General features: G+C 39.2%; 4 protein-coding genes across 5 annotated transcripts; 2 read left to right on the top strand and 2 right to left on the bottom strand.

Moving 5' to 3' along the window:
- The first annotated feature begins 166 nt into the window (after positions 1-166).
- LOC130547932 (probable polypeptide N-acetylgalactosaminyltransferase 8) lies at positions 167-9,270 on the top strand. Its single transcript, XM_057324317.1, has 16 exons — positions 167-435; positions 910-981; positions 1,231-1,302; positions 1,511-1,582; positions 4,406-4,477; positions 4,976-5,047; positions 5,163-5,367; positions 5,449-5,615; positions 6,246-6,429; positions 6,527-6,724; positions 6,833-6,947; positions 7,213-7,398; positions 7,612-7,749; positions 7,831-7,926; positions 8,029-8,196; positions 8,301-9,270. Exons 1-16 carry the CDS (start codon positions 240-242, stop codon positions 8,367-8,369), a joined length of 2,082 nt encoding a protein of 693 aa, XP_057180300.1. The 5' UTR covers positions 167-239; the 3' UTR covers positions 8,370-9,270.
- A 1,020-nt stretch (positions 9,271-10,290) lies between these two features.
- Positions 10,291-13,759, top strand: LOC130547876 (probable polypeptide N-acetylgalactosaminyltransferase 8). Its single transcript, XM_057324223.1, has 11 exons — positions 10,291-10,507; positions 10,602-10,806; positions 10,888-11,054; positions 11,258-11,441; positions 11,581-11,778; positions 11,866-11,980; positions 12,205-12,390; positions 12,828-12,965; positions 13,041-13,136; positions 13,222-13,389; positions 13,465-13,759. Exons 1-11 carry the CDS (start codon positions 10,312-10,314, stop codon positions 13,597-13,599), a joined length of 1,788 nt encoding a protein of 595 aa, XP_057180206.1. The 5' UTR covers positions 10,291-10,311; the 3' UTR covers positions 13,600-13,759.
- Positions 13,760-13,799: 40 nt separating this feature from the next.
- ada2b (adenosine deaminase 2b) lies at positions 13,800-16,904 on the bottom strand. Of its 2 annotated transcripts, none has more exons than XM_057324225.1 (10): positions 16,804-16,904; positions 15,970-16,302; positions 15,681-15,900; positions 15,369-15,579; positions 15,119-15,246; positions 14,713-14,803; positions 14,529-14,637; positions 14,288-14,445; positions 13,993-14,195; positions 13,800-13,913 (listed from the first exon to the last, which is right to left on the bottom strand). In XM_057324225.1, the coding sequence occupies exons 1-10, from the start codon at positions 16,886-16,888 to the stop codon at positions 13,820-13,822; spliced, it is 1,632 nt and encodes a 543-aa protein (XP_057180208.1). In that variant the 5' UTR covers positions 16,889-16,904; the 3' UTR covers positions 13,800-13,819. The 2 variants fall into 2 exon arrangements, with proteins under 2 accessions (XP_057180208.1, XP_057180209.1); XM_057324226.1 differs by lacking the exon at positions 16,804-16,904 and having other exon boundaries at positions 15,970-16,147; positions 16,227-16,302.
- Positions 16,905-17,109: 205 nt separating this feature from the next.
- On the bottom strand, positions 17,110-19,595 carry atp6v1e1b (ATPase H+ transporting V1 subunit E1b). Its single transcript, XM_057324331.1, has 9 exons — positions 19,353-19,595; positions 18,789-18,854; positions 18,589-18,698; positions 18,398-18,464; positions 18,221-18,310; positions 18,055-18,123; positions 17,873-17,967; positions 17,696-17,783; positions 17,110-17,620 (listed from the first exon to the last, which is right to left on the bottom strand). Exons 1-9 carry the CDS (start codon positions 19,383-19,385, stop codon positions 17,558-17,560), a joined length of 681 nt encoding a protein of 226 aa, XP_057180314.1. The 5' UTR covers positions 19,386-19,595; the 3' UTR covers positions 17,110-17,557.
- Between the last annotated feature and the right edge of the window lie 154 nt (positions 19,596-19,749).

Genomic DNA, 19,749 nt, shown 5'->3' with positions numbered 1-19,749 from the left:
GCCCATAAGCGTGACAAGCTTATCAAACCCTCCTGATTCGAGGCCTAAGCCTTTGAAATGTTTTTCTTGGAGAGAAGCAGCATCTTAATGACGTTCAGAACGCTGAACTAGAAATACAGGATTTATTCTGGCTGAGGTCCCTATCACAGGACAATTGAAAGCCACACCTGATGTGGTTTAATTGAAATTCAATTACAGGAACCTAGCGTGTACCTTTAGATGAGGGATACATTTAGTTCATGATGAGAATAAGCCGTTTGAGGAGTTTGTTTCCAACACTGGCTGTCATTGCAGTGTTTCTCTATGTGAGCTCTGTCAAACAGAAAATCCAAACCCAAGAGAAGCAGCTTTATCAAGCCCAGCAGAACCTCTCCTTACACAATGATCTTCTTCTCAAAAATCTTAACAAACTGGAGGCTCAGTTACACGCCATGGGTGAGTAACTACTCATTAATGTTTCGTCAAATGTTTTTGACATTCATTTATTATAAATAAATGAAGTACTCTCCACAAATTCTGCTTTTAATTCACGTTATTTGCTTAAAAGTCTGAATTGTGTAATTTGAAAGTACAATTAAAATGTCATTGAAAAATGATTCCCCAATATATTATTATGAGTTGTAGCAAAAGTTGACAATAGAATATCAATCTGTATTTTCAAGACATAATAAATCGTTTTGATTCATGTCTGTGTCATTGTAAATAGAAAATACCTAAAGCTGTTGATTTATTGTTTTAGATTTTACTGTTATGTGCATTCTAAAAATGCTGGGTTGTTTCAACCTATGGTTGGGTCAAATATGGACATTTTAAAGACTGATTTAAACCAGCAGTTATGATGAGACATATGTTAGTTGATAGAATGTTGATGATGTTGATTACGATTTTGACCAGTGAAACTCTTTGCAGGAGAGAGAACCCTTAAAGTGAAAAAAGAGAAGCAGCCAATGGAAAAACCAGAGACTCCAGTACACGCCATGGGTGAGTTAATTACCAACCATTATTTCTTAGTGAAGAAATTTGGACACTTTTATCATGGGATATACTGTACTTTTCAAACAGTCAAATTCTGATTTTATTTACAATCCATGATTGGGTAAGTAAGGACTTTTTATAGATTGATTCAAATTAGCAGTTGAGGTTGAATGATGTGAAATATGTTGGTTACAGGAATTATGTTAATCTTGCATCAATTTGAATGATTTTGACAACAAGTGAAAATCTTTGCAGTAGAGAAAACCCCTAAAGTGAAAACAGAGAAGCAACCAGTGGGAAAACCGAAGGCTCCTGTACACACAATGGGTGAGTAATGTACTAACCACTATTGTTTAGTAAAGAAATGTGGACATTTTTATGTGATATACGCTCCAAACAGTCAAATTCTGCTTTGAATTTAAATTCATATAGGTCAACTTTTTATAAATTGATTTGGCTTATTGATGATGTGACATATAGTTACTAATCTTTCATTAATTTTAAAGATTCTGACCACAAGTGAAAATCTTTGCAGGAGAGAAAAACCTTAAAATGAAAACAGAGAAGCAACCAGTGGAAAAACTGGAGACTCCGGTACACACCATGGGTCAGTAACAAACCTCCAATGTTTAGTGAAGAAATTTGGACATTTTTATGTGACATACTCTCCAAACAGTCAAGTTCTGCTTTGAATTTAAACCCATGGTTGGCAGTGTTGTGCAAGTTACTTCCAAACTGTAATACATTACAGATTACTTGTTACTGTTATTTAAAAGTAATCCCTTACCTTACAATATTACTGTCTCAGAATTGTAATACGTTACATGACTCCTATTTTACTTTTGAGTTACTTTCACCAAAATCACTATAGAAGTAGAACTAGTGTTGGGCGATATTCAATATAATCAGATCGTTCGATCGCCAGCCTGTGGATCGCCGATACACGATAGTATCGAGGGGCGGGGCAATTACGCATTTATCTATGACAAGCTGGATTTGTGGACAAAAACAGTAGCTTATGTGTCTAGAAAATGCTCATGTGTGACTGCAATTAGCATTCTATCAGAGTTTAAGTTCAGTGCAGCTGGCAACATTGTTACTTACCAGCGCAACCTTTTAAACAAGAGAAAGTAAACTATTGCTATGAGTCAATATCATTCATCCAAATGCGTCATTGATGCCCGCGTGCGCTGTTATTACTTGATTGCCAAACGGGAACAACTCGTGCGCTGGTTTTAAACCCTCACGCGCATAGCAATTCCTGAGCCCGAGCCGCGCGCATCACAAGCTCTCTCGTGCTCTGAAAACTCAAAGCCCGCACATTATAAACTCTCTCTGGAGCGAGGAAAAGCCCGAGCCGCGCGCATCACAAGCTCTCTCGTGCTCTGAAAACTCAAAGCCCGCACATTATAAACTCTCTCTGGAGCGAGGAAAAGCCCGAGCCGCGCGCATCACAAGCTCTCTCGTGCTCTGAAAACTCAAAGCCCGCACATTATAAACTCTCTCTGGAGCGAGGAAAAGCCCGAGCCGCGCGCATCACAAGCTCTCTCGTGCTCTGAAAACTCAAAGCCCGCACATTATAAACTCTCTCTGGTGCGAGGAAAAGCCTAAGCCGCGTGCATTGCAAGCTCTCTTGCATGAAGAAATGCGCAATGCGCGTTTGTAATATTGATTTGCAACATATATTGGCAAACAGCCAACTATCGTCTAGGGAATCAGCTATCGCCGATAGGTCTGAGGATCGTCGATACACGATAGTATCGTCTATCGGAACAACCCTAAGTAGAACTTAACATTCTAAAATAAGTCTTTGTATTTTGCCAATCAACCTCTTTAGACTGCTGATTTCTTGAATTAACTAGGCTATACAAAAATAAATACAAAAAAATACTAGAGTAAATGAATTTAAATTCAAAATACTATTACAAAATAATAGTATTTTGTATTTCAAATGGATGTATTTGAATACACTGTCCATCCATGCAGTCTAATAAGGAGGTTGATTGGCAAAAAGTATTGCAGTTTGAAAATATAAAAATACTAAGATTAAACACATTTAAATACAAAATACAATTCTTTTTTTCAAAGGTATTTAAATACAAAATTGTCCCATCTCATCACTGAACTAGATTATATAGAATTCTAGCTAGTCATCATGTAAACGTTAGCTTACCTTGTCATTGCTGCTGGTCACAGGGATCTTGCTAATAGCTTCCTGAAAGCAGCCCAATGACCCCTCAAAACCCGCCCAAAGGGAATGAAAACTAGACCAATTATTTTCCGGTGTCAAATCAAAGTTAACAACTGCCAAAAGACGTTTCTATTGCTATATTTACTTATCTGAATGGTTTCCTAGATATTGTATATATTTTTTGTTCTGATGAACTCAAAATATGTTTTGGGGCATTTAGGAAAGCAAACAATTCTGGGTCACCTTTGACTAGTTATATTTTTTTCTGCTATGGTAGTCAATGATGCCAAATAATTTTCAGTTGCTAACGTTCTACCAAATGTCTTTATGTTCAACCGAACAAAGAAATGTATACAGGTTTGGAACAACTAGGGTGAGTAATCCATAACAGAATTTTTGGGTGGAGTGTCCCTTTAAAAAAGATCCATGTGTGCTCGAGGCCACGCACGGAAATGGAAGAGAAACGTGTTTTCTCTTCGTAAGACATGCAAAAACTTGCTTAAGAAATAAGCTTGGTTAAATTTATTGCATATGTATAATGTGTACAAGCACGTCAATGTTTTAGTTGTTCTAGACTGCGTATACAGCTGCTCAAACGTGATATTTAGCAGCCGGTAGAATCAACTGTTGAACACTCACGCGTGATTTCTTTCATTGTGAAACGTGACATGCACCTTACAAAACATTGGTAAAAGCATAACTCGGATGCATTGTCTATTACCACCGCTATATTTTCCTCTTTGGTTGAGCTGAGCTCCCGCGTCGCTCCCTGTACTGTAGCCTGCTGTCAGAAACTCGTTCCCCACACTTTTATAGCCTCGGACCTTTAGCTCAGAGACTGAAATCATGCCGTTACAAAATAGTTCCACCAGCCAGAGGGAGATGAATGACACCACACGCGTCTATTCACGAACAGGAAATAGAACTTACTTGCGGGATCTTTGATTTGTTAATGTCTCGCGGGCGAAAAGTTTGTTGTAACGCAAGCATTTCTGAACATGTACCGAGTAAAGTATTACTGAAAATTGATTAGAAATGCATTACACTACTGCGTTACAGCAAAAAGTAATATGTTACTGTAATGCATTACTTTTGTAAAGCATTACTCCCAACACTGATGGTTGGTTAAATAACTCCTTTTTATAGATTGCTTTAAACCAGTTGGTGTACGGATGATGTGAAATGTGTTAGTTACTAGAATTTTATTGATCTTGACCAGTTAAATCAAAATCTTTGCAGGAGAGAAAAACCCTGAAGTGAAAACAGAGAAGCAACCAGTGAAAAAAACAGAGGCTCCGGTACACGCCATGGGTAACTAATGTAATAACCACTATTGTTTAGTGCAGAAATTTGGATCTTTTTATGTGACATACTGTCCAAACAGTCAAATTCTGCTTTGAATTTTAATCCATAGTTGGGTAAGTAAGGACTTTTTATAGGTTGATTTAAACCAGTTGGTTTATGGATGATGTGAAATATGTTAGCTACTAGAATTTTAAAAATCTTTCATCCTTTTTAATGATTTCGACCACTGGCGTAGCGTCTAGGTAGGCAGGTGCATATGGGCCCGGGGGGATTGGGGGTCCGCATCTAAAGTATATTGAGGCTGATCGCGGGCAGACAGAGGGGATGGCGAAGAATGCGATCGTGAACAGATGGAGGGGAAACCATGAAAAACGCAATCGCAAACGGACGGAGAGGGGACCCTGCCCTGCCCTGCCCTGACCCAATAAAATAAAATGTTTACATATGGCCCCAGGGCTGACTTGCTATACCACTGATTTTGACCACAAATGACAATTTTTGCAGGAGAGAGAAACCCTAAAGAGAAAACAGAGAAGCAACCAGTGGAAAAAACGGAGGCTCCGGTACACGCCATGGGTGAATAACTAATGTAGTAACCACTATTACTTAGTGAACAACTTTGAACATTATGAATGAAGTGATATATTTGAATAATTTACATCACTGATTTTGACCACAAATTAATTTGCAGGAGAGAAAAACCCCAAGGTCAAAACCGAGAAGCAACCAGCGAAGAAGCTGTTTCCAAACTCACCTCTTTTCCAGCGATGGACTGTGGAACTTTCTGAAGAAGATCAGAGGAAGGCTGAAGATCTTTTTCAGAAATATGGCTATAACGCCTTTCTCAGTGATCAGATCCCTCTGGACAGAGAGCTGCCGGAGACTCGAGATCACAGGTGTGTTTAATCGGGTATATGAGTGCTTAAAACTTACCTGTCATGTATTTTCAATTTTGCATTGCTTTTGTCACTTTCTAGATGCGTTGAACGTGAATATCCCCAGAATCTGCCCACCATCGGTGTGATTCTGATTTATCTGGATGAGGCTCTGTCTGTCATTCAAAGAGCTGTTTGTAGCATCATCAACAGAACTCCAGCCCACCTGCTGAAAGAGATCATACTGGTGGATGACCACAGCCAAAATGGTTTGTTTCACATAAAACCAAACAGACCCACCAAGTCCCCCTGCTACACTTGCTGATTATATAAATAAATAAAAACCTTGACCAAGTTTTCCACGTTTTAATCTTACCAGTGGGGACATTAAATCAAGCGTAGCATTAGTTGCGGCAGGTCACGTGAGTTCAGCTTGCATCAGCTGATCACATCAGGTGCCGCTAATCAACGTTAACCAATAGTCATACAACACACACTAGACTGCGTCCTATTTAAGTTGCATTTCTTTGCTCCTTATCAGCTGCTTAATCGTGTTGCACCTAAAACCCACCGCCATCCCCATCTCCCCCTTATCTGCCTGTATCTTCAGATCTTTTAATTGAATCCTGTTACGCATCAGGATCTGTTCTGGTATTGCTGCGCTCCTGCTATGTCCATGCAAGGCTGCATGGACGGGCAGAGAGTTTGCGCAGAACAGTTTCATTCCGCCAAACTAAATATATGCTATCGTTAAATAATTGATGACAGTGGTCCCGACAGAAACGCAAATATTGTACAAATATGCTCCAGACATCACATTCGGTCATGCTGACCAGTTATAATACACCAAAGTCAGATGGAGGTTTTGAGTATTTAATCTCGGATGCATGTCCATACAGAAGATCTAAAGACACAGCTTCATGCCTATGTGAGATCCATTAACCAGAATCATACAGACCTGGTGAAACTGGTGACACATTCAGAGCAGAGAGGTCTCACGCAGGCGAGAATCTCAGGATGGAAGGCTGCCACCGCGGATGTAGTGGCTATTTTGGATGCCCACATTGAAGTCCATGTCAAATGGTGTGGAACTGCTCATTATTATTTAATTTATTTCCCCCCATGCTTCTCCTTCCTGATCATACAGTAAACATGTTCATACACCCTTGTCTTCTTATAGGGCGGAGCCTTTACTTGCTCGTATCAAGGCCGACCGCACGGTGATCCTGAGCCCCGTGTTTGACAAAGTGAATTTCTATGACTTGAAAGTAATAAAATATAATCCTAGCGCTCATGGCTTCGACTGGGCTCTCTGGTGCATGTATGTAGCGTTCCCACATGAGTGGTATGTTCCGAACGACCCTTCACAGCCAGGAAAGTGAGTGTGTGTATTTGTTTAATCTGATCAAATCAATAGATTAATCAATATATTCCAGTATTGTATTGAGTGTATTCAGAACCATTTTCTGGTCTGTCTGATGTCCAGGAGTCCGTCTGTAATGGGCATTCTGGTGGCTGATCGTCTGTTCTTTGGTGAGATTGGAACTCTGGATGGAGGGATGCGGGTTTACGGAGGAGAGAATGTTGAATTGGGAATACGGGTAAACTACGTGCAACTGAGCGTACAGACTTTCATTACACTATAAAACACTTAAGAATATAAAGGTGTTATGCATATTTAACTGCGAGATAACATTGTTTGAAAATATGAAGTTAATTTGTATCAGATTTGTGGTTATTGATAGCAGGTTACAGATGCTGCAGTAAACATTATTTTTGTAAAAAAAACCTATCACTTGAACTTTTAACAACATTTAATTTTATTTTAGTGGCCTCTGTTTTGACTTGTTGTGTGGTTTGGCACAGGTGTGGCTTTGTGGAGGAAGTATAGAGATTGTGCCGTGCTCAAAAATTGCCCACATTGAAAGGGCACACAAACCCTACATGCTTGACCTTAGCATTACAATGAAGAGAAATGCCCTCAGAGTAGCAGAAGTGTGGATGGATGAATACAAGACTAACGTAAACATTGCCTGGAATGTTGCCGTAAAGGTACAAATAGGACATAATACACATAATAGAGTATGTTAATTTATGCAGAAAACTTTTTTTTCATTCATTGCATCATTCTTATATAGTACATAACAGAAAAATCAGTGCCCACCTTCATGTTGTTATTGAGACCCCTAAAACTAACCAAAAAGTATAACTATAATAGCTGTGGTTTAAACAGATGCAAGTGATCCATATCTCTGTTTCTAACAGGACCATGGGATAGACATTGGAGATGTATCCGAGCGAAAGAAATTGAGAGAGAGGCTGAAGTGTAAACCATTTAAATGGTATCTGGAAAATGTCTATCCTCAGTTAGATCTTAGGTTTCATATACTTGGTTTTGGAGTGGTGAGTGACATCTAATGTACAGCAAAATATAAATAAGGTTATACAATTTAATATAACTGACTTAGAATCTCTCACGGACAGCTGCAAAATGATCTGCACCCAAGTTTATGTTTGGATCAGGGGCCGCTTGAAGGAAACACTCCCATTTTGTATCCATGCCATTTCTTTTGGTCACAGGTAATGCTTTTTATTTCACTTATCATCTGTTCTGGTGTTGTTGCTTTTTCTCTCTGATGCTTTATTTTTGAAGAATATTAAGGCAACTTTCACCTTACGCAGGTGTTCAAATATACAGCTGGTGGTGAAATATTTATTGGTATCCTTGAGTCTCATACACGCAAACGGAACCGCTGTCTGAAGGATCCGGGCTCAGGGACAGTTCCAGAACTGGCATTGTGCTCAGACGGCAAAAACCTTGAAAAGCACATACATTGGTACTTTAAACAGGTAACGAGACCTTAAAAGTTCTACATACACTATGTCAAAAATGGCCGGGATGTTGCCTTCATTCGGAACAATCGATTAAAAAACTTTTCTGTGGTCTTTTTCAGGGACAGGCCATACAGAACAAAGACACCAATCGCTGTCTGGAGATTAGAGCCAATCAGAAAGGAGTCTGACTCTTACTTGGTGAATGCAGCGGCCAGCACTGGAGGATGCAGCATGTTGTTCAGGACTTTTGAAACGGCTCTCCTGTTTTTGCCAAGTGGTTGATGTCCTTAGGGCAACATCATGTTGACCCTGGGACAACATTTAAATCAACCAATCAGATTTCAGAAATAAGTTTACAGTTTATTTTAAGTTTAATCTTCCAACCAGGATTAGGTGCTTCTAGACCATTATTTTTCACTTATCATTTCCCTCTGGTTTTAGGGGTAAGTTATGGTTAGGGTTGGGGTTCGGTGTGGGTTTAGGTTTTATTTATAAAAATGTTGTCCTTAGGTCAACAAAATATGTTGCCCTGAGAACATCAACCACTTGGCAAAATCAGGTCGAGCTCTTGAAACACAGGAGGTCAAGTGATTTAATAGTAAATATAAATATTTAAAAAATATATTTAGTAAAAACAAAACCATCATCATTTTTATGATCATCAATGTGACATTCAAGCAGAACCTGAATATCTTAAAAAGGGGTGGGGAACTCCAAGTGGGAGTTCCAAGATGGGGAGTGACAGATACGACACAACATGCCCGATCCCACCTGAATGTAACCGCCCATGTGTAGAGTTCATGCCTCGTCTCATCAATCTCATATACTTGAATCCGAGTACTAGGATTGTGCACATCCTCAGAACTTCAAAACTAAATGTATTTAAAAAAAATGTGGTATTGAAAATTTAAGAAATATAATTTATTCTACCAGGTTTTTGTAGGAGGTGGAGGATTGAGTACTAATCTTGGCACTCAATCTCTAACTGTTCCTGAAGAAAAAAAAACTTACATTTATATTTAGGGCTGTCAAACGATTATTATTTATCCAGAATAAAAGTTTGTGTTTACATAATATACTGTATGTATGTGTGCAGTGCATTTTAATTTTGTATTTATGAAAACATTTTAAGAAAAAAAATCTATATTAAAAATAACAAACATTTATTATATATTATTGGTAAATAAAAATAAATGCATGTAAATATTTTCTAAATATGTATACCTGTATGTGTAGGTGTTTACAAATACAAATTGAATATGCACAGTAAACAGACGTATGTTATGTAAACACAAACTTTTATTCTGGATGCGATTGATCGCGATTAATCGATTGAGTGAAAGTTTCAAATGAATTATTATGAATTATTATTTAATTTAAAAGCCCAGATTAGCACCCCCTGCCCCTCATCTGCCAGTGCGGTTATTACTTGGTGTCTCCCCCTTTGTTTGCTGTCCTGTGCTGAGTTGTGGTCATTTATTGTGTGGGTTTCGTTGAGCAATACCAAATCTAGTCTAGTCAAGCAAGTGTTTAGTGTTGGGTGATTGTTAAGTGTTCATTTTCCCCCTCATGGATTTATTGTTTTGTTCCAGTTTGCTTTGTGGTTGTGGGTTTTTCAGTTTTAGCGCAGTTTCAGTTTTGTTAAGTTCTGAGACTTTTGATCAATAAAGATCTTTTGATTTCATTGTAGTCTGCACCTGGTTTCTCTCCTGCCCATACTGCCACATACAAATACACAATCACCACACACAGAACAACTCCGATTTCAGGCATCATCTAAAAAAAGTTTCCAGCTTAGCCTTGAAATACATTTTGATTGCTTATTTCAATCTGAAGACTAAATGCGAGTAATTTGTTAATATAACAAGTGTATGATCAAAGCTGCGCCGTTGTTCAGGTACGAGGTCATGTAGGCTATAATGAAATGTAGCTCAGGGCTTGTTTATTTGTACAGAGTCAACCAGGCATGAAGGAATATTCGCAAACATTGCATACATATAGCTTTTTGTTCGCAGAAGCTATGCATACAGACAGCAGAACAATCATTACCGGACAGGAAAAACGTCTTTATCAGATCACTGCTGGAGAACGAGGCTGTCTGTGCTTCACGACATCACAAATGTTTAGTTCATGATGAGAATAAGCTGTTTGAGGAGTTTGTTTCCAGCTCTGGCTGTCTCTGCAGTGTTTCTCTATGTGAGCTCTGTCAAACGAAACCTCCAAACCCAAGAGAAGCAGCTTTATCAAGCCCAGCAGAACCTCTCCTTACACAATGATCTTCTTCTCAACAAACTGGAGAAACTGGAGGCTCAGGTGCACGCCATGGGTGAGTTACTAATGTACGTGGAATTTGCTCAAAGCGAAACATGTTACTGATAATTACTAATTACTTATTATATTTTGATTGAAAATATTTACAGAAGAGAAAAACCGTAATGTGAAAACAGAGAAGCAACCGGTGAAGAAGCTGTTTCCAAACTCGCGTCTGTTCCAGCGATGGACTGTGGAACTTTCTGAAGAAGATCAGAGGAAGGCTGAAGATCTTTTTCAGAAATATGGCTATAACGCCTTTCTCAGTGATCAGATCCCTCTGGACAGAGAGCTGCCGGAGACTCGAGATCACAGGTGTGTTTAATCGATGAGTATCATAAAGCTCAATATCCGTCTTGTGGAAATGATAGAAATGTGTTTTCCTTTGCTTTGTAGATGCGTTGAACGTGAATATCCCCAGAATCTGCCCACCATCGGTGTGATTCTGATTTATCTGGATGAGGCTCTGTCTGTCATTCAAAGAGCTGTTTGTAGCATCATCAACAGAACTCCAGCCCACCTGCTGAAAGAGATCATACTGGTGGATGACCACAGCCAAAATGGTTTGTTTCACTTCAAATCAAAACAGACAAGCCTTTACGCTTCACACTTGTTTTAAATCTGCATGATGATGATGATGGGAATTGCTCTTCAAAGTTTTAGATTTGCGTGCTTGTTAGTTGTATTTGTGAAAGCTTCTTTCAGTGGTAGCCTGTAATAAAAGGATTCAAGCAAGAAGATTTTGAGTAATTCATTTCCTCTACAGAAGATCTGAAGACACAGCTGAATGATTTTGTGAGATCTATTAACCAGAAGCATCCAAACTTGTTGAAACTGGTGATACATTCAGAGCAGAGAGGTCTCACGCAGGCGAGAATCTCAGGATGGAAGGCTGCCTCCGCGGATGTAGTTGCCATTTTGGATGCCCACATTGAAGTCCATGTCAAATGGTGTGGACCTTGCTTTATGCTCCAACCTTTTAGATATTGTTGTTGTTTTTTATAGAAACACCCCTGTGGGTTCATAGATGTACAGTATATGAAACATAAAGAATATGCGGTGGATGAAATGTGCTTGGTTTCTACATAGGGCAGAGCCTTTGCTTGCTCGTATCCAGGCCGACCGCACGGTGGTCCTGAGCCCCGTGTTTGACAAAGTGAATTTCGATGATTTGCAAATAACGAATTATCCTGCAAACGCTCATGGCTTCGACTGGGCTCTCTGGTGCGCGTATGAAACGTTCCCACAGAAGTGGTATGATCAGAATGACCCTTCACGGCCAGGAAAGTGAGTGTGCGTATTTGTTGTAATATTCACGTCCACTGTACTGTATTGAGCGTGTAACTATATAAAAAACTGCGTTCTGATGTCCAGGAGTCCATCTGTAATGGGCATTCTGGCTGCTGATCGTCTGTTCTTTGGTGAGATTGGAACTCTAGATGCAGGGATGCGGGTGTATGGAGGCGAGAATGTTGAATTGGGAATTCGGGTAAACTACGACTTACATTACACTGTAAAACACTTATACAAATATGATGCGGTTTTAAATGAGAGATTGTGTGAGGGGGTCATATGACATTATTTTATGCAATAATTGATAGCATGCTAAAGATGCTGTCTGTAGATTTCCATTTGTACTTAATATTAATGTAGGTCTAATCTATTTATCATTATCATTGTCATTGTTTTGACTTGTCGTGTGGTTTGGCACAGGTGTGGCTTTGTGGAGGAAGTATAGAGATTGTGCCGTGCTCTAAAGTCGCCCACATTGAAAGGGCACACAAACCCTACATGCTTGACCTTAGCATTACAATGAAGAGAAATGCCCTCAGAGTGGCAGAAGTGTGGATGGATGAATACAAGACTAACGTAAACGTTGCCTGGAATCTTCCCATAGAGGTATGAATCGTAGAGTATCTTTATTTATGCAGAAAGCGAGAAAACATAAGGATGACTTTCATTTAATTTCCTTGTTTTTATTAACTGGATCATGCTTGTACTGTATAATACTTAAGAAATGTATTTTACCCAACCTTGTTTGTTACACCCTGTTGCTATTTATAACCCTTGTGTTCAGTTGTCTTTTGTCGATCTTTGTTTTATGTTGTGCCTTGTTTCGTTTGTATACCTGCTCATGTTTTCTGGATTTTATGTTACTCTTGGACCTCATGTTGCCCTGTGGATTATCATTAAAATCACTAGATACTGCTTTTGGATCCACTCCTTGTTCTCCTGCCTGCCAAAACGTTACTGTGTTGTTCTTGAGACCCCTGAAATTAATCACAACTTGTTAATACAGATGCAAATGAACCATAGCCTATCTCTGTTTCTAACAGGACCATGGGATAGACATTGGAGATGTATCCGAGCGAAGGAAATTGAGAGAGAGGCTGAAGTGCAAACCATTTAAATGGTATCTGGAAAATGTCTATCCTCAGTTAAAGCTCATAGATGATATACTTGGTTATGGAGTGGTGAGTGACATGAGATCAAATGTACCGCAATTTAATGCAGTTTACTAAAACTGACTTATTATCTCTCACGGACAGGTGCAAAATGATCTGCAAACAAGTTTATGTTTGGATCAGGGGCCGCTTGATGGAAACACTCCCATTTTATATCCATGTCATTACTCATATTCACAAGTAATACAGTTTTTATATTTCATATTTCTCAACTTGATTGTATTATTGAAAAATATTGAATGAACTTTAGTTTCTCCATACACAGGTGTTTAAATATACAACTAGTGGTGAGATATTTATTGGTCCCCTTGAGTCTCATACACAGACACACACACGTTGTCTCATAGATCCGGGCTCAGGGAGAGTCCCGGCATTGAAGTTGTGCTCAGGCACTAAAAAGCTTAAAGAGCACATATATTGGGACTTCAAACAGGTAAACAAATCATGACACCTTGAAAGTTTTACTTATGAGCAAAAATGCCATGGTTATAACGCCTGATTTTTTCAGGGACAGGCTATACAGAACAGAGACACCAAACGCTGTCTGGAGGTCAGTGTTGATCAGAATGGAGAGTATGAACTCTTTATTGGTGAATGCAGCGGCCAGCACTGGAAGATACAGTATGTTATTCAGGACTTTTAAAATGCAGGAGGTCAATGCTTGCATGGTGATACTGCATGCAGATGTGTCCAGTTGGAGTCTTTGTGTCTGTACATTTATACTTTCTTTGTTCACGTTGGTCAATTCTAAGCATTTTTTATATACAATTTATTTCAAAATGAAAAATTTAGACTAACAAAGATTTTCTACATTGTTTAACAGTTGTTCATTTCTGCTGTATAGTCCTCTCATCTGCTTTTGGTCACGATTTTGAATTCTCAGCTATGAATTTGTTCCACTTTTCCTGCCACAACATCATAGCTTTATCTTTTAGTTGCGATGACAAGGAACTATACCTAAAAGAAAAAACGTAACCTTAAATTCATTTTCTACACGTCAAAATATTTTTCAAATGAAAGTGTATGGATCTCTCACCTGATTGAATTCATCGCAAGCTCTTTCAGAGTTCCCAGATTAGCACTCAATCCTCCAATTCCCACAAAGACTTCATAGAAGTCATAGGAGAGACCTGTGGTGCCGAACAGGGTTGGATCATCAGAACTCACAACTATAGGATGACCATCTGAAATCAAGACTCCAGCAGGGTGGTTTCGCAGGTCCGAGACCAGTTTTAGGACCTGGAACCAAAAAAATGACCTTTTATACACATTGGGGGCAAGGAAAACGTTTTTAAATTTTTGCAGTCTGAAACTGTTGCATGTGCTTGTACCTGGTTAGAAATGGGGCACAACTCAACCGCCACCCCTCTAGTCCTGGCGAGCTCTTTGGCTAGGGGGTGGTGTACGAGCGCAAAACCATGTCCAATGCGACTGGTGTTAAACAGGAGGGCGTCTACAACATTCCTGTCCACCTCTGTGCCATCTAAATCTAAAAACACACGTGTCAAGCATTTTTCAATTCTCATTGCTGCTATTCCCAAAAATGTCACAAGTCAAGTTTTTAAATCTGACCTGTCTCTCCAGCATGGAAAAAGAAAGGAAGGTTCTTCTTAAGCTCTGAAGGAAGCGACAACGCTTCTCTAAAGTACCAGATCGATCCTCCAGTGTCTTCGCGACCTACCTACAGCAATACGCACGCGTCATATAACAGAAAACATAAGCAGAATACAGAACTAAAACTCTGGAATTATATTACCAGGTCAAATCCAGCGAGGATATCTGGATATTTTCTTTGCATTTCGATGGCCTCCTGAACCGCCTGCTTCACTGTAGACACACTAAGAGATCTGCGTAAAAGCAGAGAATGTTACTTTAGTGTTGTCTAAAATGTTGCTTTTTATTCTGCAGTAATTGATGACCATGTGACCATGATTTTGTAATTGAACATTGTCTATTATGTTGTCGTGGCCCCATCATTTAGAATATGTTGGTTGGGAATCGAGGAAATGACATTTCTTTGTTGAGAAACATTGACTGTATTTAAGCATCCTCAGGAAAAAGAGCATTGTATAAAATGTCATGTGGTTCAATGGAATGTTGGTTAATTTAAAAAAGGAGGCAATGAATATCTAAAAAAAAAATAACTTAATGTAGATGTGTACCTGTGTATGGAGTAAATTACACGAGATCCTATAAAGTCGGGATGGTTCTCTCTGAATTGTTCAGTGATGTTTCTGTAGACCTCTAGAGACCACGCTTTATCATGAACAGTGCCATCAAGTTCATATGCCTAAAAACATGTTTTTTTGAAGTATTACCTTTTTAAAAAGTATAAAAATGTGTATGATGTTTAAAGAAATAATTATAACCGCATTGAGAGCACACGATTCATTTTCTCTAATTCTTACAAACCCTGGACTGTCCAACCCTCAGCTCCAGGTACATGATGTTGTCATCATAGAGCTCCTTCAGACCCTGGTAGATGTAGTCCTTAAAGACTGGTGCATATGTGACCAGCCCAGAGAGAGCTACAAAGATCTCCTCGAACCTCTTCCAGGCTGCATCTTGTGTGGGATAAGCTGTTTCCGAGTCATCCGTGAAGAGCGTAAGATTCCGCATTAAACTGAGGAATGTAATGAAATTATTAACTTTCTTTTTGTTTTGGAAGTCGTTACTGGAGAATATGGAATGGTTTTCATGATCATATAGTGAAAGTTTGTTGACCTGTTGTCAAAAGCAGTGACATCACTCAGTCCGGCCCTCAGCGTGTCTAGTCGGCTCCAGAAAGAACACCCCAAACGTGGGAAGGGCGTACGGGCGGAGAATAGAAACCGCACTGACCCCTCCCACATGAAGCAGATGTAACAGTGAGGCCTGTACGTGGCGTTCAGCACCAGCCAATCAGCACTTACCAGGGCGGAGCTGTGGATGTGAAGGGCGGCACCTGTAGGGTACAGAATCATTTTGTCAAATGAAAGATGGGAGTGACCAGAAAAGCCTTGGGATTTTTTACCTTTTGGCATTTTCTGCAGCAGTTTGAAGACTGGGCTTTTTTGGATCACGTGTCGCACTTTAAAGAAGTGTTTGGCGGGCGGAAAAGGTGAAATAGCCATTTCTTTCACCTTCAACTGGTATAAAAGAGTGTCCAGATGCTGTTCTGCCGGTGTGAGCTCCACTCTGCCTCCTACTTGCTGAGAGAGTTCTTGTTTCAGCATCAGGTCCCTCTGATGGGGGTCTGGCATTAACATGCACTCTTTTATACATACTAACATCAGGAAAACCTGAAGAGAGATGTGCCAGGAGAGACTCGACATGCTTGAAGATTTAAAGGGATAACCAGATGGATCTATGAAGATAGATAGTGAGTAATATTACAGTTCTTTTGAAAGTGTTTTTATCTGACTACTCTGTTGATAATAAAGTGGCTTTACAGATTCTGTCATGTCAAGCATCAGGTTTTTGTAGTCATTCTGTGAATAGGATGTGAAAGAATCTATTTTTAGTTAGCCACTGCATATGATTTCACAAAGATCGCTTAAGTTTTACTAATAAATTAGACTGTATTATAAATAAATCAACAAATGTCTTGTATCATATTGCACAGCTCTTTCTTTACACAGCAGTCAAATTTTGAAAATATTTGTTTAGAAATATATGTGTGTCCAACCATGCCCAAATCCATTAGACTATATAAAGGATAATATATTCCACCCTTCGATGTTTGAAACATTTGGATCACAAACCACCAAATACTTACAAAATTATTCAAGTGTTAATCGAAACCTTTTAAAAAATTTATTGAAAATGTAACGATTGACCCCAAATAGTCATGAAGCTAAACACTTACCAATAACAAAATTCTTTCCACGTATCTCCTGTTCCTTTTTACTGGCCTCAACTCCAAGAGACATATGTTTTAGCTGTGTCTGCATGTCTACTGAAATTATCGGTAAAGTTCCTCATTTTTCAGCGCATGTCAAGAATGTCCTAACAATAGTGCATGTGACCGACTGCAAGAACTGAAATGAGTCATTGAAGAACAACTCTGTACAATCCCATAATAATATAATAAAACATTCCTCAAATACCTTCCATTTACCCATTCACTACATACACTACGTGTACATCCACACAATAAGGACAAGAGAGAAGATGGGATTGATAATGTTTTTCATTATACACATTTCCACATCAATATAGTATTTGCAGCGATAACACACACGTATGGTTCTGATATACAGGTCATGCTCTGCACCACAGGAAGGGATAACAAAAAAATTCAACTGAAACAAGTAAACAATGGAATTTCTATATCCGTACAAGACTGTGCTCAGAAGCTCTTCTGTAAACAGAACTGTTATATTACAGCTGCAGCCAATGAGATGTTCAGGACCAGAGTTTCAGCAGCCAAACAAAACATTAGATTGGTCCTCTTTACAGCAATACTGAATCAACACATACATACACACACATACATACACATGATATTTTCTTAAATATCGAGAGACACAGGAATGGAAAATTTTAACATCAGAATAAAATAAAAAGTACAACATCAAATAATGGCATTTAGCCGTGGTTCCAAAAGCATCTTCTGTGAATCAGTCCATGAACTTGCGGTTCTGGTTTGCGCCAAACAGGACAACTCGGATTTCAGGCATCATCTGAAAAATAATGAAAATGACATCAGCATATCAGTACATTTGAAATCATGTCTGACGTTTGGAGTTGCCGTATACCTGTTGTGCCAAAAGATCCAGTCTAGTCTCCAGAGTGTTGGACACCTTGATTTTCCCATCAGCATTGTACATCTCAATACCACCAGATCTACACAGGGGAACACGTAAACACAGGCATGAGTGACAGAAATCAATTTCTTCAGTGTTTCATCAAGCAGAGAGCCCAGAGACACTAACATTTCAGGAGAGAGGAAGTTGTCCTTGTCAATGCGCACTTCCAGATTGTCCTTCACTGCGGCTTTGTAGATCGGGATGTTTTTCTGCACAGCAGCCTAATGAAAGACAAGTTTGCGATTAGTAACAGATCCACATATTAAAGACATGTTTGCAGCCTATTGTTTGGTACAGAACACACAGACCTGCACTATACCCATGTCCTGTTTACGACAGCGGATGGTCACCTTGGGTTCCAGGAGTTGGTAGAATCCCTAAAATATATTTTAAGGGAATATCATCAAGTGTCTTCATGAACGTCTGATACAGATGATCTTATTTGCTCGCAATCTATCAAATTAATTTATGTACCTGCAGGATGAGTCCGTCTAACAAAGCCGTGTATCTGGAAGGATCTCTGGCAACATTGGCAAGGCGCTGACGTGCCTCATTTAGTAAATCCTAAAAATACATTTATAAATCAACAGAAATGTCTTACCAACGTTTACTTGAATAACTGATGTGCTATACATGACAACAGTAACTAACCGAGATCATGTCGTCACGGGCCTTCAGCACCTTTAACCTGGCTTGGTTCATGAGATTGGACATTTGACTGTGAACAGAAAGCAAACTTTAATAGTTAAATGACCTGAACCTGTTTTACAGCATTAAAACAGAATTTAAGGAAAGATGGAATTTCAACAGCAAGGGTGAGGTCATCTGAAATTCACACTCACATTTTCTTCTGCTGTTCGATCTGTTTTTCTTTCTTCTCATAATACTCCATGATCTTCAGACGCTGGGTCTGAACTAACCGACCCTTTTCAATGTTGAACTCTTCTTCTGCCTGCAGAGAGAGTCAAGAAGAGCCATCAACTCTGGATTCCCACTAGGTTTCCAGTACATTTTAAAGAAACTTTAAAAGTGGCAGTGTTACCTTTGCGTCAATCTCCTCTGCTTTTTCATTGGCCTCCTGCTCAATGAAAGCCATCATGTGCTTGATCTGGGGAGATATGAGAACAATTCAATATCAGTGAAAGAAAGGCTTTTATGAAGCCTGAAATCCATTTTATTGTTTAAACGTTTGGTCAGCTGTAAAGGTCATTGGTGGGTTATGTTGGGTCACTGCTGGCTTCACTAAACCGAGAGTCTGACTGGTTCTCTATTATTCTAATACAAAAAGCTTGTCATTCTCTTTTAAATATAAAATATGAAATTAATTAAATAGACTGATCTCAAAGCAGTTTTATATGGACTAATTAGAATGCAGTACTATAATATTTGCTGATCTTAATGCACTATTATTATATAGACCGATCTCGTGACTTCAGCGCGTGTCTAATGAATAAATAACCTTGAGGGCCACAGCATCCTCATTGAATTACACCAAAATGCTCCTGTCTGCCTTAATCTAATAATGCAATTGTCAAATCATTTATGAATTAATGGTGTTGTAAGTACTGTGTTGAAGCAAAGGGATGCATTTAAACGCGTTATTCACCTGCTTCTGGACGTCGGCATCGCTCAGCGCCATGACTGCTGCTTTAAGACGGTTTTAAACTCCCCCGAGAAAGAAAGCTCGTGACGGGCAGAGGTCTGCGTCGCAGGAAGATTTATAAATGTGCTTGAAACAAACTAAAGATTTAAAAACACGCAGAAAATAAATTGAAAGAGGTCGATCGTGACAGAGCAGGAGAATATAGACGGGATCAGCTGATTCTCAGTCAACGATGACGCAGAGGTCACATGACGCGTATTTCCTCTACGAGAACCAATCGGATATCAGTCCTCGTCCAGCGCTGTTTATTTGCGGTGAGGGTGACACGCTTATTCGAACCTACGATACGGATTAACATTAATAATAATTTAAATAATTTAGAAAGAGAAAAAACAATTTG

The sequence above is a fragment of the Triplophysa rosa genome, linkage group LG24, assembly GCF_024868665.1.
Source record: "Triplophysa rosa linkage group LG24, Trosa_1v2, whole genome shotgun sequence".
NCBI lineage: Eukaryota > Metazoa > Chordata > Actinopteri > Cypriniformes > Nemacheilidae > Triplophysa > Triplophysa rosa.
Note: the sequence above shows the minus strand (reverse complement) of the source record. Positions and strands in the feature narration are given on the sequence as shown.

Coding starts and splice junctions, on each gene's coding strand:
- LOC130547932 (XM_057324317.1), top strand. CDS start 240: ATGATGAGAATAAGCCGTTTGAGGAGTTTGTTTCCAACACTGGCTGTC. Junction 4,478..4,975: donor GGCTCCGGTACACGCCATGG/GTAACTAATGTA, acceptor CAATTTTTGCAG/GAGAGAGAAACCCTAAAGAG. Junction 6,430..6,526: donor ATTGAAGTCCATGTCAAATG/GTGTGGAACTGC, acceptor GTCTTCTTATAG/GGCGGAGCCTTTACTTGCTC.
- LOC130547876 (XM_057324223.1), top strand. CDS start 10,312: ATGATGAGAATAAGCTGTTTGAGGAGTTTGTTTCCAGCTCTGGCTGTC. Junction 11,981..12,204: donor ATGTTGAATTGGGAATTCGG/GTAAACTACGAC, acceptor GGTTTGGCACAG/GTGTGGCTTTGTGGAGGAAG. Junction 12,391..12,827: donor CCTGGAATCTTCCCATAGAG/GTATGAATCGTA, acceptor TGTTTCTAACAG/GACCATGGGATAGACATTGG.
- ada2b (XM_057324225.1), bottom strand. CDS start 16,888: ATGCAGACACAGCTAAAACATATGTCTCTTGGAGTTGAGGCCAGTAAA. Junction 15,901..15,969: donor GCTGCAGAAAATGCCAAAAG/GTAAAAAATCCC, acceptor TGTACCCTACAG/GTGCCGCCCTTCACATCCAC. Junction 15,580..15,680: donor GTCACTGCTTTTGACAACAG/GTCAACAAACTT, acceptor TACATTCCTCAG/TTTAATGCGGAATCTTACGC.
- atp6v1e1b (XM_057324331.1), bottom strand. CDS start 19,385: ATGGCGCTGAGCGATGCCGACGTCCAGAAGCAG. Junction 18,311..18,397: donor CCCGTGACGACATGATCTCG/GTTAGTTACTGT, acceptor ATGTATTTTTAG/GATTTACTAAATGAGGCACG. Junction 17,784..17,872: donor AACTTCCTCTCTCCTGAAAT/GTTAGTGTCTCT, acceptor TCCCCTGTGTAG/ATCTGGTGGTATTGAGATGT.